Genomic DNA, 16,939 nt, shown 5'->3' with positions numbered 1-16,939 from the left:
AGGCTGTTAACGAGAGCAACCTGGACATGCTGTGGGGACAGAGAGAGGAGACTTGGCAAGGATGCAACTGAAAACATTTACTCTGGCTGCATTATGAGTTTTCCTATGGTGTTCGGACAGCAAGAGGTCCCCAAAGCCTCAGCGTCCATTGGATTAATCATCTGCCTGATAAACGGCAATTGCCTGATGCTAGCAACAATAAAGAGAACAAAGATGTATTTGTTGCATGCACTTGCAGTTGTCAGTTCACTCAAAAATAAGCATTCTGTCATTATTTACTTCATTTATGCAATGACCTTCTTCTGTGGAACAAAAAAGGAGATTCTGAAGAATAAACTAGAGCTTTCAATCTTGTAAAAAAACACTAAAGACTAAAATGTTCAACTTTAAAAGTTAAACGTGCCAGTGAGAACTAGGGCAGATGTGAAGATTTTCAGTGGATAATAAATTACATTTCAATCTGTTCCGCACACAAAGCTATTATAGGTTTCAGAAGACTTGAAATATAGTGCACAAGTCATATTTCTTCTTTTATGTTCCACTGAAGAAAGACAGTCATATGGGTTTGGAACAACATCAGGGTGAGTGAATGATGACACAGTTTTAATTTTTGGATGAACTATTTCTTTAAATTAGCTCAATAATTTATAAAGTTCAAAAAGTAAGGTTATTTACTGTTATGCCACATTATTGGCTATGAATAAGCATTGCGTCTTAAAGATTTCTTTGTATGACTGATGTTTTAGAAACTACACTACCAGTCAAAAGTTTTTGAACAGTAACATTTTTAATGTTTTTAAGGAAGTCTCTTCTGCTCACCAAGCCTGCATTTATTTGATCTAAAGTACACCAAAAACTAGTATTTTTACTATTTAAAATAACTGCTTTCTATTTGATTTTTTTTGTATTTAAATGTTTTAGCATCATTACCCAAGTCACATGATTCAGAAATCATTCTAATATTCTGATTTGCTGCTCAAAATACATTTAGTATTATTATTATTATTATGTTGAAAACAGCTGCGTAGAATTTTTTCAGGTTTCTGAATGCTAATCTTTGGATCTTATTCATCAAAGAATCCTGAAAAAAATTTTACTTATCTGTTTTAAATATTGATGATAATAGTAATATAATAATAAACTGTTTCTTGAACAGCAAATCAGCATATTAGAATGATTTCTGAAGGATCATGTGACACTGAAGAGTGGAGTAATGATGCTGAAAATGTAGCTTTGATCACAGGAATAAATTATAAATTGGTGATCAGAAGATAATTCTTAAAAAAAATATTACAAATCTTACTGTTCAAATGCTTGAATGGTAATGTAAATCCCTAAAACTAAAAGTGGTTTAATGTGAAATGGCTGTATATTTAAGCAGATTTTGTTTAGAGAAGAGATAAATGTAGTAAAATGCATTCCATAAAGTGCATATATAGCTAATGATTTATTTGAAGAAAAACATCAGCATATATCTCAGACATAAAGACGTGGTTTTGTTAGAATAAAAGCAGCAGAATATTATTGTAGGGGTTAGACAACCACAGACACCATACTTAACCGAATCTGAGACACAAAAACACTAGAAAAAAAACAAGTGAAAGAGTAAACAAACAAGAGGCAATAAGGAAGGAAATGGAGGTCGTAGGTTGACTTAAACCGGGGAATTGGTCTTGTGAAAGATACAACAAAACAATGTCAACCAGCTGAGATACCCCATAAACATAGACCAAAGCAGGACCACAAAGCAGGGTTAACCACTTCAACCAACTCTACAGCCACAGGGGCGGCCAGAAAATGACTTAATGCTTTTCCAAAACAAAAGCGGCACTCAAACATACGCTGTTCCCCTCTCGTTTGACTTCGGATGTAATGCGCACTTTGTTCTCAAGTGTTATTGCACAATGTTTCTGCAGATCTGAAAATGTGCTGAACCCTTCAGTTTAGCAGGGGTTTAATAGAATGGCTTTGACTTGAAAGAAAATGCAGATCAGATGTGTAACTGTATACCTGCTGCGGATGGAGCCATTCTGGTCGTCATTTGAAGCAGAGTCGGTGCTAATATAGTGCATGTGAGCGGAGACGCACAACAGTATCAGTTAGGACCCAAAACACAGAAAAGAAGGGTGCTAAAAAGTACTTAAATACGCTGATGATCAAAGCTTTTGTAAATTTTTTGGAAGGGATTCTCTTTAGAGCTCAGCCTTTGTGCTTTTCACTGCTCTAATGATTAACTATGTGAAATTGTAATGTTAAAATACGTTCTCCTAACTGAATATATAGGGAGATTTATTTGTGGATTGATTTACTTTTACGGTTATTTAGCATCTTAACCTTTTTAAGAATGACTCGAGCAATGGTGTTGGTTTGGGGGCAGAACTGTTTTTGGCTGGCCTTTTTTTAGTGATGCTAGCGACACACAAATTATAGTTTTAAGAGAGTGAGAACATTTGTGATTCATCAAACAATTATCTAAATCTTATTCAGCTAATTTGACATTTTAACTAAATATCATACAATCTTTGAAAGTAATTCTGTCCAGCAGTGGCCTCAACATCTGCAAGCAATTTTCCCTGACCTGACATGATTTAAAAAAATGCCACGCAGTAAGCGTTTAAAGAAGAAAAATTAAAAATTGAGAGGAAATACACTAACAGTCAAAAGTTTTTAACAGTATGATTTTTAATGTTTTTTTAAAGAAGTCTCTTCTGCTCACCAAGCCTGCATTTATTTAATCCAAAGTACAGCAAAACGGTACAACTTTGAAATATTTTTACTCTTTAAAATGACTGCTATTTGAATATATTTTAATTAATTCCTGTGATTTCAAAGCTGAATTTTTAGCATCATTACTCCAGTCACATGATCCTTCAGAAATCATTTTAATATTCTGATTTGCTGCTCAAAAAACATTACTATCATGTTGAAAACACCCGAGTAAAATATTTTTTTAGGTTTCTTTGACGAATAGAAAGTTCAGAAGAACAGCATTTATCTGAAATACAAATCTTTTGTAATATATAAAAGTCTTAATCATTAATTAAAAGCATCCCTGCTAAAAAAAAATGTATTATTTACTATAATTTCTAGAATATAATGTTACATACAAAAGCTTTTTATTTCAGATAAATGCTGTTCTTTGGAGCTTTCTATTTATCAAAGAGTCCTAAAAAATGTACTCAACTGTTTTAAACATTGATAATAATAAAAGTAAAAAAGGTTTCTTGAACATCAGATCAACATATTAGAATGATTTCTTAAGGATCATGTGACACTGAAGACTGGAGGAATGATGCTAAAAATGTAGTTTTAATCACAGGAATAAATTACATTTTAAAATATATTCAAATAGAAAGCCGTTATTTTAAAATAGTAAAAATATTTCACAATATTAATGCTTTTGCTGTATTTTGGATCAAATAAATACAGGCTTGGTGAGCAGAAGAGAATTCTTTAAAATACATTAAAAATCTTACCGTTCAAAAACTTTTGACTGGTAGTGTATGATTCTCGAAAATCAAAATTGTTTCCCAGGGACACAAATATTAACAGTAATTAATAGTAGACTAAGTTATTTGAACAATGATGTAATGCATGCTGTATGTAATAATAGCTGTTTATGAGCTTCCGGTGATAGATTTATTAAAGCCACATTTCTCAGGGTCAAAGGTTAAATATTTTTAGAGGACTCCAACACAAATCCCTTTTAAACTAAATGTCCTTGCCTGGTCATATTGAAGCTTCATCAAGCACAAATCTGCACAGAATACAAGATGTTGGCAAGAATAACCAGGCTGAGCTTTAAGCCAAATATGCAACAATGTTAATACATTTCATATTGTGTTTTCCTAAACTTAGAATGTAAAATTGCAATACAAATGTTAACCACAAAAGAATCCACAACTCAAAACCAGTTTGCTTCAATAATAATAATAAAAAAAAACATTTAAATGCAAGTCTGGTCTGATAAAGAGCCTGTGTGCTCGAAAACGTCACACATGCTATGCGAAAAAGAATTTAAATAGATTTTTGATATCTTTGGCGCTTGGGTGTTGCCGACTTTACATTTAAATGTTCTACTTGTTTTTTAGCACCCACTTGAGATTGATGTGCATGCTTTTGTTTGCTTTTTTCTTCAATAATAATAATAAAAAAATAATAATAAAAACCTGACCTAACCCCATGATTGCAATTCTCATAAAATGTTACTTTCTTCCTTTATAAATGTTATTTTTAAACATTTTACTTTAAATACTTTACTTATTTCTCTTTTAATGTTTTCAGTACATCATATACCGAGCACAGGAAAAGCTGATGTCATATGGCGTATGTTTGAAGGTATGTTGTTACTTTATTATTAAAAAAAAAAAAATAAGGCAATTTGTTGTTTATTACAATCTGGAGTATGGTTTCTATCACTGATAAAGTGGACAGGATCACAGCTTACAATGTCAGACAGTCTTTGGCTAGTGTGTTACATCTCCTCCCTTCTGGTGGAGAAAGACCAAACCAAATTCAGCCAAGTGTAAACCAAGTGTGCTCACAGCGTTTGGTTTATTTTTGTGGTCAGCTCTGCCCAAGCTTATATTGGAATAAGGATTCTTCCTTGGTTTATGCCACTTTACAACTACACCATTCCACTACATCATTACAAAATCCACTACATTTTATATGCAAAAGAAAAAAAATGCATTAATGTTTGTGTGTAATTTATAGTAATTCCATTTGTTTAAAAAAAGGTTTTTAATGTGTTGTCTGCAAAAACAGTGCTCGTAATTTTTTGCTGTGATCTTTCTTAGATTTGTATCTGTGTGCTGTTCTCATCTGCTCCATCGGTCTGGTCTGTATGCTTGTCTTTGCCATGACTATCACATGTCAGCACCTGCAGCACAAACGCAGACTACGAGGTGATGAGCTTTTTAACCTAGAGACCAAATCATTTACAGCAAAAATGCATTTCAGAATACATAAAAAAAAATCTGTATTTATTTATATTTTTATGCTTTCAATTCTATCTCCATCCAGCCAGCTATTACCTGGTGAAGTGCCCAGAAAACAGGTAAACCTCTGCAATATGATTTACCACTGCTTTACTGTTATGAACGACTGATTGATTCTAAGACTAACATCACTCTCTTTAATATATCCAGCTCGGGAGAAACAGTAACCAGTGTATCCAGCTCCTCTCCTGCAATGCACAGAAAAGAGAGACGACACAAACCACAGCTCAGAGACGTCACTGAACCACTACCACCCCAGATACCAGCTAAAGGTATGTAACAGTCTGAAACCTTTTGAAACTTACATTTTTAACTTACAAATTAAAAATGACTGGGTTATCAAAATGTTGGGTAATACTGTACAAGAAAGTTCAATTCAGTTAATGCATTCTGAACCTAAAATTAGTATTTTATTGCATTTATTAATATAGGTTAACTTATGAATATGCTATTATTCATTACTAATTTATGGTTATTCAAATGACATGAATTAATTGTTATTTAGTGAAATTAGTATACACTACCAGTCAAAAATGTTTGAACAGTATAGTTTTTATTGTTTTTTTAAAAGAAGTATTTTCTGCTCACCATGCCTGCATTTATTTGATCTAAAGTACAGCAAAAACAGTAAAATTTTGAAATATTTTTACTATTTAAAATAACTGTTTTCTATTTGAATATATTTAAAAATATAATTTATTCCTGTGATTTCAAAGCTGCATTTTTTAGCATCATTACTCCAGATGATCCTTCAGAAATCATTTTATTATGCTGATTTGCTGCTCTAAAATTATTATTTTTATTATGTTGAAAACAGCAGAGTAGATTTTTTGTCTGTTTCTCTGATGAATAGCATTTATTTGAAACAGAAATCTTTCGTAACATTATAAATGGCCTTACCATCACTTTTAATCAATTTAAAGCTTCCTTGCTAAATAAAAGTATTAATTTCTATAATTTATCTGACTTTTACAATGTTACAAAAGCTTTTTATTTCAGATAAAAATCTTAGGATCTTTCTGTTCATCAAAGAATCCTGAAAAAATGTACTCAATTGTATTAAATATGGATAATAATAATAATAATAATAATAATAATATAATAATGTTTCTTGAACAGCAAATCAGCATATTAGAATGATGTATGACACTGAAGACTGGAGTAATGATGCTGAAAATGTAGCTTTGATCATAGGAAATAATTACATATTAAAATATATTCAAACAGGGAAGCAGTTCTTTTAAACAGTAAAAATGTTTAAAAATGTTTTTGCTGTACTTTGGATCAAATAAATGCAGGCTTGGTAAGCAGAAGAGACTTAAAAATATATATGTGACCCTGGACCACAAAACCAGTCTTAAGTCGCTGGGGTATATTTGTAGCAATAGCCAAAAATACATAGTATGGGTCAAAATTATTGATTTTTCTTTTATGTCAAAAATCATTAGGAAATTAAGTAAAGATCATGTTACATTAAGATTTTTTGTAAAATTTCTACTGTAAACCTATCAAAATGTAATTTTTGATTAGTAATATGCATTGTTAAGAACTTAATTTGGACAACTTTAAAGGTGATTTTCTCAGTATTTTGATTTTTTGCACCCTCAGAATCCAGATTTTCAAATAGATGTATCTCGGCCAAATATGGTCCTATCCTAACAAACCATACATCAATAGAAAGCTTATTTATTATGCTTTCATATGATGTATATATCTCAGTTTTGTAAAATTTAACCTTATGACTGGTTTTGTGGTCCAGGGTCACATATATATTACTGTTCAAAAACTTTTGACTTTAAATTATTTAATGTTAGTTTTATTAATATTGCAGAATGTCATTTTTTTTTTCTCTTTTCTAGCACCTGTACCAAGAAAGCCACGTAGGACCAAGCTTTTAAAGGCACAAGCAACAAAAACGGTAGGAATTATAATTTATTGAACTTTTGAAGAGCATAATTTGCTTTCATAGTAAAATTAAGTGCTGCTGATAGGGTTGCATAATTGTCCTAAATGTATATCTTGCTAAATTACTTGCTTTATAATCAATTTTGGTATGTGTAATCTTTTTATTTGCTTTTTATTTTATAACATTTGCATCTAACGACACACTTTCTTTAGCCTCTCAATTGAATTTTCACAGACTAGAAACATGCAAGAGGGAAATAATGTGGCTTTCTCATTGAGCTTTATGCTCGCCACAGTTATTGCTATACCAACCTCCATTTATGGGTGTTATAATTTTATTTACTATTATTGCTTTGCAAAGCATGATTATTTATTTAACATGCTTGATTCCTATTAGATTAGTTTCCAGGGAAATCATCACCGAAATGCAGAAAAGCAGCAAAAAACAGAAAATGTTTTACAGTCCAGCATTGTATTGTGAAATCCGGTTGTAATCCGCTTGGTTAACGATGAACACAGACTAAATGAGTGTGAATGGCAGGGAATCAGAGAACATTTCTATGTCTCTCCTACTGCCTAATCCACTTTGTTTGCATTCCATTTTAGAAGTGCTTCCTTTGACCATCTGAAATATATGTTCATCAGATGAAGTAGTTGTTCCGACATGCTTGAGACTCAGTCTATGAACAATCCTAAAATTATACCTATAATTTCATGTTGTTCTGACCCCACATTCCTTAGAGAAACTTCTCTTTCAGACCTCTGACCACATACTGTAGAGACTTCATATATCTAAAACGCCCTGTTCTCTTCTCGTCCTCAAGTCAAGGGTGGTAGACGACAGTCTGACATACGCAGAGCTGGAGCTGGTGAAACCGAAGCCCGAGCTGAAAACAGACTTGACTGGATGTGCACAACTTGAGCCGAAAACACAATGCACGGGGACTGTATATGCCCAAATACTTTTTGTGGAGAAGCAAGTGTAAATATGTACAGTAGAGAGTTTCAAACCAAAATTATTTATGAGATTAAAATATTTTTAGCTACATACTGATGTCTTGTTATTTCACGTGTACTAGTATTACTAGTATAAAATCTGTAATACAACATCTTATTTCTATATATGTGGGCACATTTATGTACCTATGAATTTGAGATCTTTTCTTTACAAAAAAAAGTAAGGGCTGCATTATGGATTTAACTCCAAATATGCGTAATTTGAATATGCACTTTTGTAAAGTATGTAACAATTTTATTTTTTGCTATGTTGTATAAAATAAAGATTACTCCTCTAAAAGCAGAGGATGATTGAGTATGGGCAAAAGAGCACACTGATTTATTGTCTCATTTATGTCTGATTAAACAGGCTATCACTGTGTTGTTTATTCAAGTATATCAAAGAACATTTAACCCTCTGATATAACGAGAATAAGACCTATAAGATCAATTACCTTGTTTGTTGTAAGACTAAACCAGTCATAAGTAGCATGGGTATATTTATAGCAATAGCCAAAAATACATTGTATGGGTCAAAGTTATCAATTTCTGTTATGCCAAAAATCATAAGGATATTAAGAAAAAGATCATGTTCCATGTAAATAATTTGTAAACCTACTATTGTAAATATATCAAAATTCATTTTTGATTAGTAATATGCATTGCAAACAACTTTAAAGGCAATTTACTGATTTTTTTTTATTTTTTTATTTTTTTGCAACCTCAGATTCCAGATTTTCAAATAGTTAGATCTCGGCCAAAAATTGTCCTATCCTAGCAAAACCATACATCAATAGACAGCTTATTTATTCAAAAATTAATAAATACATTTTTATATAATATTTAAATAATATTTAATTTTTTAAGCAAAATACTATTCTGTTTGTGCATATAATGTAATTTATGTATTATATGTATATTAGATTTACATTACATTTATAATAATTTTTATTTATTTAAAATAAATATTTATTAGAAATATGAACACTTATTATGATTGAGAAATATAGCATTATGGTTAAAAAAAATACATGCGAGCAGAGCCTTCAATTCTTCAAACACTACAGATAATACCACATTAATAAAATCTGTCATATATTACAATCATAATTTGGTACTTCACAATTTATTAATTGTGACCCTGGACCACAAAACCAGTCATAAGAGTCTTTTTTTTTTTTTTTAACTGAGACTTATACATCATCTGAAAGCTGAATACATAAGCTATTGATGTATGGTTTGTTAGGATAAGGCAATATTTGGCTGAGATACAACTATTTGAAAATATGGAATCTGATGGTGCAAAAAAAAAATCTAAATATTGAGAAAATTACCTTTAAAGTTGTTCAAATGAAGTTCTTAGCAGTGCATATTAATAATCAAAAAAATAGGTTTTGACATATTTACGGTAGGAAATTTACAAAATATCTTAATGGAACATGATCTTTACTTAATATAATGATTTTTGGCATAAAAGAAAAATCTATAATCTTGACCTATACAGTGTATTTTTGGCTATTGCTACAAATATATCTGTGCTACTTCCAGGGTCACATATATAACATAACTGAACATACAATATCTTTAACAGCTAAAACCTGTTATCTACCAAAGCGCTTTAGACAAGATGTGTCACATTCTGACGTCTCAGTACATCTTGTCCTCTCTTATCGTCCGTTCTTGAGTTTAGTCTGTCTCTTTCTCTCTCTCTCCGTTTCTCCCACACACAGCTAAGAGCCAGTGACTGTGATGAACCCTTTAATGGTTACATTTATTAAAATCATACTAATTGTAATCATGCTTAATAATTAGCTTTACAGTGCATTATAATTGGGTTAGGCTACAAGATGGTTCTGCCTAGGTGCTATAATTTATTTGATTTAATTATTCAGAGGAGCCCAAATGGTTTGACATTTAATATCATAAAGGCAGCCACGTATTAAAATTGAGATGGCTATTGTCTTTTGAGAAGGTCATTTGCTTCTCTTCGTGAGATATATGGTGATTATTTTCCAGTCTATTAAGCGCCTCTACTTAGCACAATTAGCCGCATGCACAAAGGTTAAAGAGAGCGACTCTCCCCCTTCATTGTGGTCACAGCGCATATTAATGAGCAGATGCAGCTTGAGGATGGCAGAGGGGCCCGAGAAGGAGCTCAGAGGGAGTGAGAGAAGGAGATACAGTTTCTCCTGCGTCCTCGCTCTCTGAAACATTAGCATCGAGCGTAAACACAGCTATACTCGCGTCTCACATAAACTTATGATGACCTTCTGCTGTCCCGCTTTGTTTTGGCTCTACAGGAGTGCTTATATGCTACAACGGTGGAGCGTTTTTGCCTCGGATCGTCTCAGAGAGAGGCCCCTGTGCTCTTTTATATTGGAGCTACAGTATGGGGACGTTCTAAAACGCTTAACGTGGCTTAACGTACGTAAAAAACGACCAGGAAACCCCAGATTTCTGTCAAACCTTACTTGGAACAAACACTAACTACTATCAAAAGAACGAGCCCTTATTCCACAGAGAAAGTGAATAATATCACGTTAAGCGTTTTCTCCCCCATAGAAGCCCATTATAAGGAAACAGCTTAACGTGGTTTAACTTACCTCAACAGAGACCAGGGAAGACCAAACTTCTGTTAAATTTTACTTATAATAAACAAAGAGCTCTTAGTCAGCATATAAAGTGATCACCCCCCCATAGAAGTCCATTATAAAAAAAAAACATGTTAAGCTTTTTCCTTAATGGAGTTCTATAGGGAGAACACGCTTAACGTGATATTATTCACTTTATGTGCTGAATGAGATCTCATTCTTTTGACAGCAGCAAGTATTTATTATAAGTAATATTTGACAGAAGTTTGTTTTTCCCCAGTCGTTGTAAAGAGATACGTTAAACCACGTTAAGCTGTTTCCTTATGGATTTCTATGGGGGACGCTTAACGTGATGTTATTTACTTTATATGCTGAATAAGAGCTCATTCTTTTGACAGCAGAAAGTGTTTATTATAAGTAAAATTTTACAGAAGGTTGGTTTTCCCCGGTCGTTGTTACGATAAGCTTTTTTGTATAATGGACTTCTATGGGGGGCGATCACTTTAAGAGCTCGTTCTTTTGACAGCAGCAGGTGTTTATTATAAGTAAAATTTAACAGAAGTTTGGTCTTCCCTGGTCTCTGTTGAGGTACGTTAAACCACGTTAAGTTGTTTCCTTATAAGGGGGAGAAAACGCTTATCGTGATATTATGCACTTTCTCTGTGGAATAAGGGCTCGTTCTTTTGATAGTAGTTAGTGTTTGTTCCAAGTAAGGTTTGACAGAAATTTGGGGTTTCCTGGTCGTTTTTTACGTACGTTAAGCCACGTTAAGCGTTTTTCACGTTAAGCGTTTTAGAACGTCCCACAGTATGTGCAGATGTTGCAAGTACAAAACCCAGAACAAAGCGACAATGTCAGCTGCACTCTGTCTGGGGACAGAAATCCACAAACAGTGTGTACCACAAACTACACAGAGATGCTTGCATATTAGGCCATCAAACGCAGAGCAAATTCATCTGCTCTCAATTCTGTTGTTTTGAACAACACCCTTGACCAAATATAAAGAGGCAGCAGCGAAGAAAAAAAAACAACTCATTTTTCCGCACTGAGCTGCAAGTTCAGCAAAAAAATAAAGTCTGTGATTATTTACTCACGCTCATGTTGTTCCCAACCCCATATGCTGTTATTTTCGCTGAGAAACTCCAAATGAGAAAATCTGAAGAATTCTTACACCGCTCTTTTCCTCGCAAGCAGTTAATAGCGACCTAAGGGAGATGTATAACGTTAATGTTTATTTTTACACGACAGCCATTTTATGCAGAGCTTCAACTTTTAAAGAAACAAGCAAATGTATATCGTTGTTTACTCACGCTCATGTCTTTCCAATTTGTGCTTTTATTTTAAACTCCAAATGTGAATGTTTTTTTAAACCACACTTTTCCTCGCATTCAGTTTATAGTGACGCCAATTCTCGATTCGCGCCATCCAACAATGTGACCTGAACGCTTCTTCAAAAAACAGACATTTTCATGTCTCTCAATGAATGGCTTTCGTTTACACTTTTGGCAATTTTGTGTATACATTTCTAAACGGTTGTATACTTTGTTCAAAAAAAAAAAAAAATGAAATAAAAGAATCACGTCACACTGCTTACTCACGCTCTCATTTCATACAAACTTACGCCACCGGCGCCATCTTGTGGTTCAGGTATCGATTGCAGTAAAATTGCAGATCGATTGCAGACTTTTTCTTAGCTAAGTTTTGTAATACTGCACAAATTAATTAACAAAATTCAACTGAACTCGCATATTTAAAGGGTTAGTTCACCAAAAAATTAAGATTAGCCAATTATTTACTCACCCTCAAGGCACCCTAGGTTAATACGACTTTCTTCTTTTAGACTAATACAATCAGAGTTATATTAAAAGTTGTCCTGGCACTTCCAAGCTTTATCATAGCAATGTGCGTGTGATTCCCTTCAACAGTCCAAAACAAGTCCAATAAAGTGCATTTTTCCCCCCATCCATAATAAACAGTGTCTCACACGGAACCCGGTGGATGAATTAAAGGCCATTTGTAGCGAATCAATGCGTTTTTATAAGAAAAACATCCATATTTAAAACATAATAATCACTTTAATCTAGCTTGAGCTAACAGTTGTTCATGGAAGCTGACGTAGGACGTATGCATAGCGCATGCGCCTTTGAGTCTTGTGAAAACCAACGTTTGTTTACAGGAGCAAAGGAAGCAAAGTATACTTACTTTAGCAAAAAAATAAGTATTCTCCTCTTGGCTTATATTAAAATCCTAAGACATTTTTCTTTACAAATCCTCGTTGAATTGTTTTGCTCTCTCAACTGCATATCCGCGTTTGTCACTTCTGAGTGGCGCATGAGCAATGCCAACGTGATTCGAGCTAGATTAAAGTGATTATTACGTTTTAAATATGGATATTTTTCTTACAAAAACGCATCGATTCACTACAAGAGGCCTTTATTCACCCCCTGGAGCCGTGTGAAGCACTTTTTAATATAGATGAATGCACTTTATTGGACTTGTTTTGGACTGTTGAAGAGAAACACAAGTCCATTGCCATTATAAAGCTTGGAAGTGCCAGGACAAATTTTAATATAACTCCGACTGCATTTGTCTGAAAGAAGGAAGTCATATACATCTAGGATGCCTTGAGGGTGAGTAAATAATGGGCTAATTTTCATTTTTCAGTAAACTAACCCGTTAAAGCAATCCTTTAAAATCTTGTAACATTATAACCTTATTTTTCCTGTAAGAGTGTGCATGACCATTTATAAATTTTATGGGACTGGCTTCCGGTCTCATCCATCCAGCTATTTTTATTTTTTTGCTGTAAAAACAGGTCATTTTGCTGCTTGATATTGCAAATTGGTGTGTCTTACCATATTATTTTCATGTACTTACTTAATTATGAACACACTGGTTTGTGCAAACAGTTTTAGCGTTTACGGCACATTGTTATTCCTCTCATAATTTCCCTATAGTGGCTGATGAACCGGAAGTCTCGCCCATAGGCTTACTTTCGTGTTGAAGAAAATGTGGATAATGGATGTATTTTACTATTTGAATGAATGATTTCTTTTAACTGCAATAAATGCAGTGGACTTTAATATTTCTTTATTTTCCACATTACACTGCTCTCCCTATACACACCGGAGATATAACCTTATGGAGCGGCTGATCTCAGATTCCCATCCCCGTTTTCTTTATGGCCCGACCCCCATCGCTGGATTATTCATGCTGCTTAATGATGGCTATTAGGAGAAGACAGTCTCCAAAGGTTGGAGGGGAGCAACAATTAGCCCTCTTCCCTAGAGAGCCAAGTGGAGCGTGGCCTGGTGGGAGCTCCCAGTAATCACAGCTCTTTCCCTGCCGTCTGCCTGCTTGAGAGAACCAGACTCAACCCCACTCATGTGCCAAAGAGCCCCTTAATACACAGCAGTTACACAACACATCTGGACAGCTGAACAGAGAAAGACCTGACGCTTTTTTGGCTGGTGAATCTGTTCAACAAGTCCTGGAAGCCTGAGGGTCTACGAAAAAGGATTTAAAACAACACTGTACATTTTAAATATAAAATCTCAAACAAATATGATAAAGATACATATTTAAGTAACATTAAATATATAACAATCTGTAAACTACATTTCTGAATAAAGGGTCCAGGGTCCACATTGCAATTTTGTTGCAAACGCCATGTGTTGCTCTGCATGCAGTGACCCATAATCATAAACTTAATGGACATCTGTGTTGATTCTATGGATTTAACTACTGCAGTAGCCCTGACAACTACCGAAAACATTACATCAACTGCTGAATGCTGCCAGGGACCACATGTACAATTGGACAATTCACAGAAAGCCTATATTTGCTAGTATTTCTGTAGAATAAACAAGCTCGCTCATGATTCATTAAGGGCTATTATTAATCGGGCTGCATGCAAACAGAAGCATCATTCAAGGTCATGACTAAATGATGCTATTCAAATCATAAGAATCATTAGTATTCCTGGCATCTTTAACAGATGATGTTACACATTTACACTTTATGTGTTGACGACGTCTGTGAAATTAATCAGATTAAATATGCATTGGTGGGCTAAACAGATATATTCTAAATTGTAAAGCTGATCATAAAATGAAAAATAGTTGCATTTGCCACAACAAGGCATAGTTTGGTAACGCTGGAATGAGGTTTGGGATGATGTGGATTGAAATGTGTGATTGAGGGCGAGTAAAAACAGGCATTCACAGTACAAACATATTTGTAGAGAATGCTCTTTACCACACTGTAATATGTTCCATAATTAAACTCAATTAAATTGTATATACAACTACTCAGATTTGACATGCAGACCAAAATAAAGAGGCTTCGAAACCACAATGTTCAAATGTTAGGGTGTTTTTTGTGTATGTAAAAGAAATTAAGTCAAATTTAAATTGACCAAAAGTGACAGTAAACTTGTTCTTTAGAATAATAAAAAAAAAAAATTAGGCAGGGCAACTGTTTTCAACATTGATGAGAGTTAGAAATCTTACATTGACCACCAAATCAGCTTAAAATATATTTAAATACAAAACTTAGTTTGGTGAGCATAAGAGACTGGTTCACAAACACAACATTAACAACCAGAGTGTTAGCAATATCATATCACTGTTGTTTCCTGTGTGCCACAATTTAACGGCATGTATTTCAGAATTCTCCAGATCATGGAATGCGTGTAAATGCAGTTTTACAGATCCACACCCTGTGATGGGAATCTGGGGCACACTGCCAATGGAAACTCTGACTCTAATTGGCCGAGGAGGTTGATTCAGCCCTTTAAAAGTAGCGCTTTCCCTGATGTTCCACACGAAGATAGCAGAAGTGCATAACGAGTGAGCACTTTTATTTTGATTTAATTACAGATAGTTATATTTAACTAATAAAATCATCTTGATATACAGTATGTACTGTATAAAAAATCTTCCAGCATAAAACACTAGTAAGCAGAACCCTGCTGCTTTATAAAACACACCATTCTGTAGTCCACTGGTGTATTTTAAAACCAAAATCACACAAGCACACAAGCGAATGGCTTTGTAACTCCAGCATACCGGTGTTTATAAAATAAACATTACTTTGGCGTTCTGAGAGTCCAGTGAGAGAAATAGAGCTACTATACAATAAAACCGATCCACCAAATGGGCCTAATTTATTTTTTAAAATGGCATCATCTTTCATTTCTTAAATAAGCAGGGTTGTGTTTCCGGCCCTGGCCAGCAAGCCTCACCCAGTCCAAGAAAGAATGCGTCATCCCTGTAATTCACCAGACCCAGAGTGGGTCTCCTGAAGTCAGCAGTCCTGCTGGAAGTGGTGAGAGCAAAGTGCATACGTAGGCAGCACTTAAGCTGGACTCTCCGCTGGCATGTGGCTGCTGCATTCAGCTGCAGTTACAGCCGACTTTAACGCTGACTGACGGATGATTGATTGATCCTAGCTCTAGTAGGACCAACTGTACACTCTGCCCCAGGCATCACCGACCAGCAGTGTGCCATGCGTTCTGAAATCACAAATTAAATTCACAACTTTAGAAGAAAAGACACTGCTAATCATATTGAACTTAAAAGTATAGTTCACCAAAAAAATTCAATTCAATTATTACTTACAGTGGTGTTGTTTTAATGCCATATCCTTTTTCTTTTAAATTGAAAAAAAAAAAAAAATATCACACTTATGTTCACGCTTATCTGTATAATGGCAGTGGATCACGACCAGTATTGAGAAAAGTTACTTTTAAAAGTAATGCACAATATTGCGTTATTCCCTTCAAAAGTAACTGATTACATTACTTAGTTGCTTTTTATTATAAGTAATGCATTACATTACTTTCGTGTTATTTTTTAAATCCGGGCAGGGCTTGCTTGTTTGTTTTTAATATAAAAAGTTCTCTTTTTGGCAAATGTAAAATCCCTTTCACACCAAAAGCCTCAGGATGAAGGAAAAGTAAATTCACTCTGTACAGCAGAATGCAGGAGAAGAAAGTTCAACACTCTTCGGCAATATAAAAAAATAAACAAATGTTAGTTTATCTTCAGTAGTTTTTGCTTATTAGTATGGTTGAATTGGATCATCAAAGGTCAGCAGCAAAGACACTGGTTAATAAAATGGGATTAAATACATAAAGGATATTTGTATTATTTAACATATTTAATTACTGCAGGTTTGCGTCATTTTCTGAGTTACATTTAACCGTTTTAATTCATTTTGAGGAATACTGAATCTGTGAGATGAATTAATGCATGTTCACATCTTACTACCTATTTTTCTCAATATGGAGAGAGGAGAGCTGTCAATCAATAAATGGGAGAACAAAGTAACTGGTGTTATTATTTGAAAAAGTAACTCAGATATTTTCTTGTAAATTAAAAAGTAATACGTTGCTTTACTAGTTACTTGAAAAAATCTGATTAGCTGATTATTACTTGGAATGCT

General features: G+C 33.9%; 2 protein-coding genes across 2 annotated transcripts in view; one reads left to right on the top strand and one right to left on the bottom strand.

The window, feature by feature from the left end:
- The first annotated feature begins 3,269 nt into the window (after positions 1-3,269).
- Positions 3,270-8,229, top strand: vstm4a (V-set and transmembrane domain containing 4a). The gene is made up of 6 exons (XM_073834980.1): positions 3,270-4,338; positions 4,800-4,907; positions 5,026-5,059; positions 5,151-5,272; positions 6,860-6,918; positions 7,730-8,229. Exons 1-6 carry the CDS (start codon positions 4,203-4,205, stop codon positions 7,889-7,891), a joined length of 621 nt encoding a protein of 206 aa, XP_073691081.1. The 5' UTR covers positions 3,270-4,202; the 3' UTR covers positions 7,892-8,229.
- A 6,621-nt stretch (positions 8,230-14,850) lies between these two features.
- wdfy4 (WDFY family member 4) overlaps positions 14,851-16,939 on the bottom strand; it is a 61,109-nt gene continuing 59,020 nt past the window's right edge. The window contains exon 63 of the mRNA XM_073833894.1: positions 14,851-16,007. Coding sequence (XP_073689995.1) covers positions 15,947-16,007 — 61 coding nt within the window. The 3' untranslated portion in view covers positions 14,851-15,946. The remainder of the gene's footprint in view (positions 16,008-16,939) is intronic.

Source organism: Garra rufa, chromosome 2 (genome assembly GCF_049309525.1).
Source record: "Garra rufa chromosome 2, GarRuf1.0, whole genome shotgun sequence".
NCBI lineage: Eukaryota > Metazoa > Chordata > Actinopteri > Cypriniformes > Cyprinidae > Garra > Garra rufa.
This window is presented reverse-complemented; position numbering and strand designations above follow the sequence as displayed.

Coding starts and splice junctions, on each gene's coding strand:
- vstm4a (XM_073834980.1), top strand. CDS start 4,203: ATGTTACTTTCTTCCTTTATAAATGTTATTTTTAAACATTTTACTTTA. Junction 5,060..5,150: donor GTGAAGTGCCCAGAAAACAG/GTAAACCTCTGC, acceptor TAATATATCCAG/CTCGGGAGAAACAGTAACCA. Junction 6,919..7,729: donor AGGCACAAGCAACAAAAACG/GTAGGAATTATA, acceptor CTCGTCCTCAAG/TCAAGGGTGGTAGACGACAG.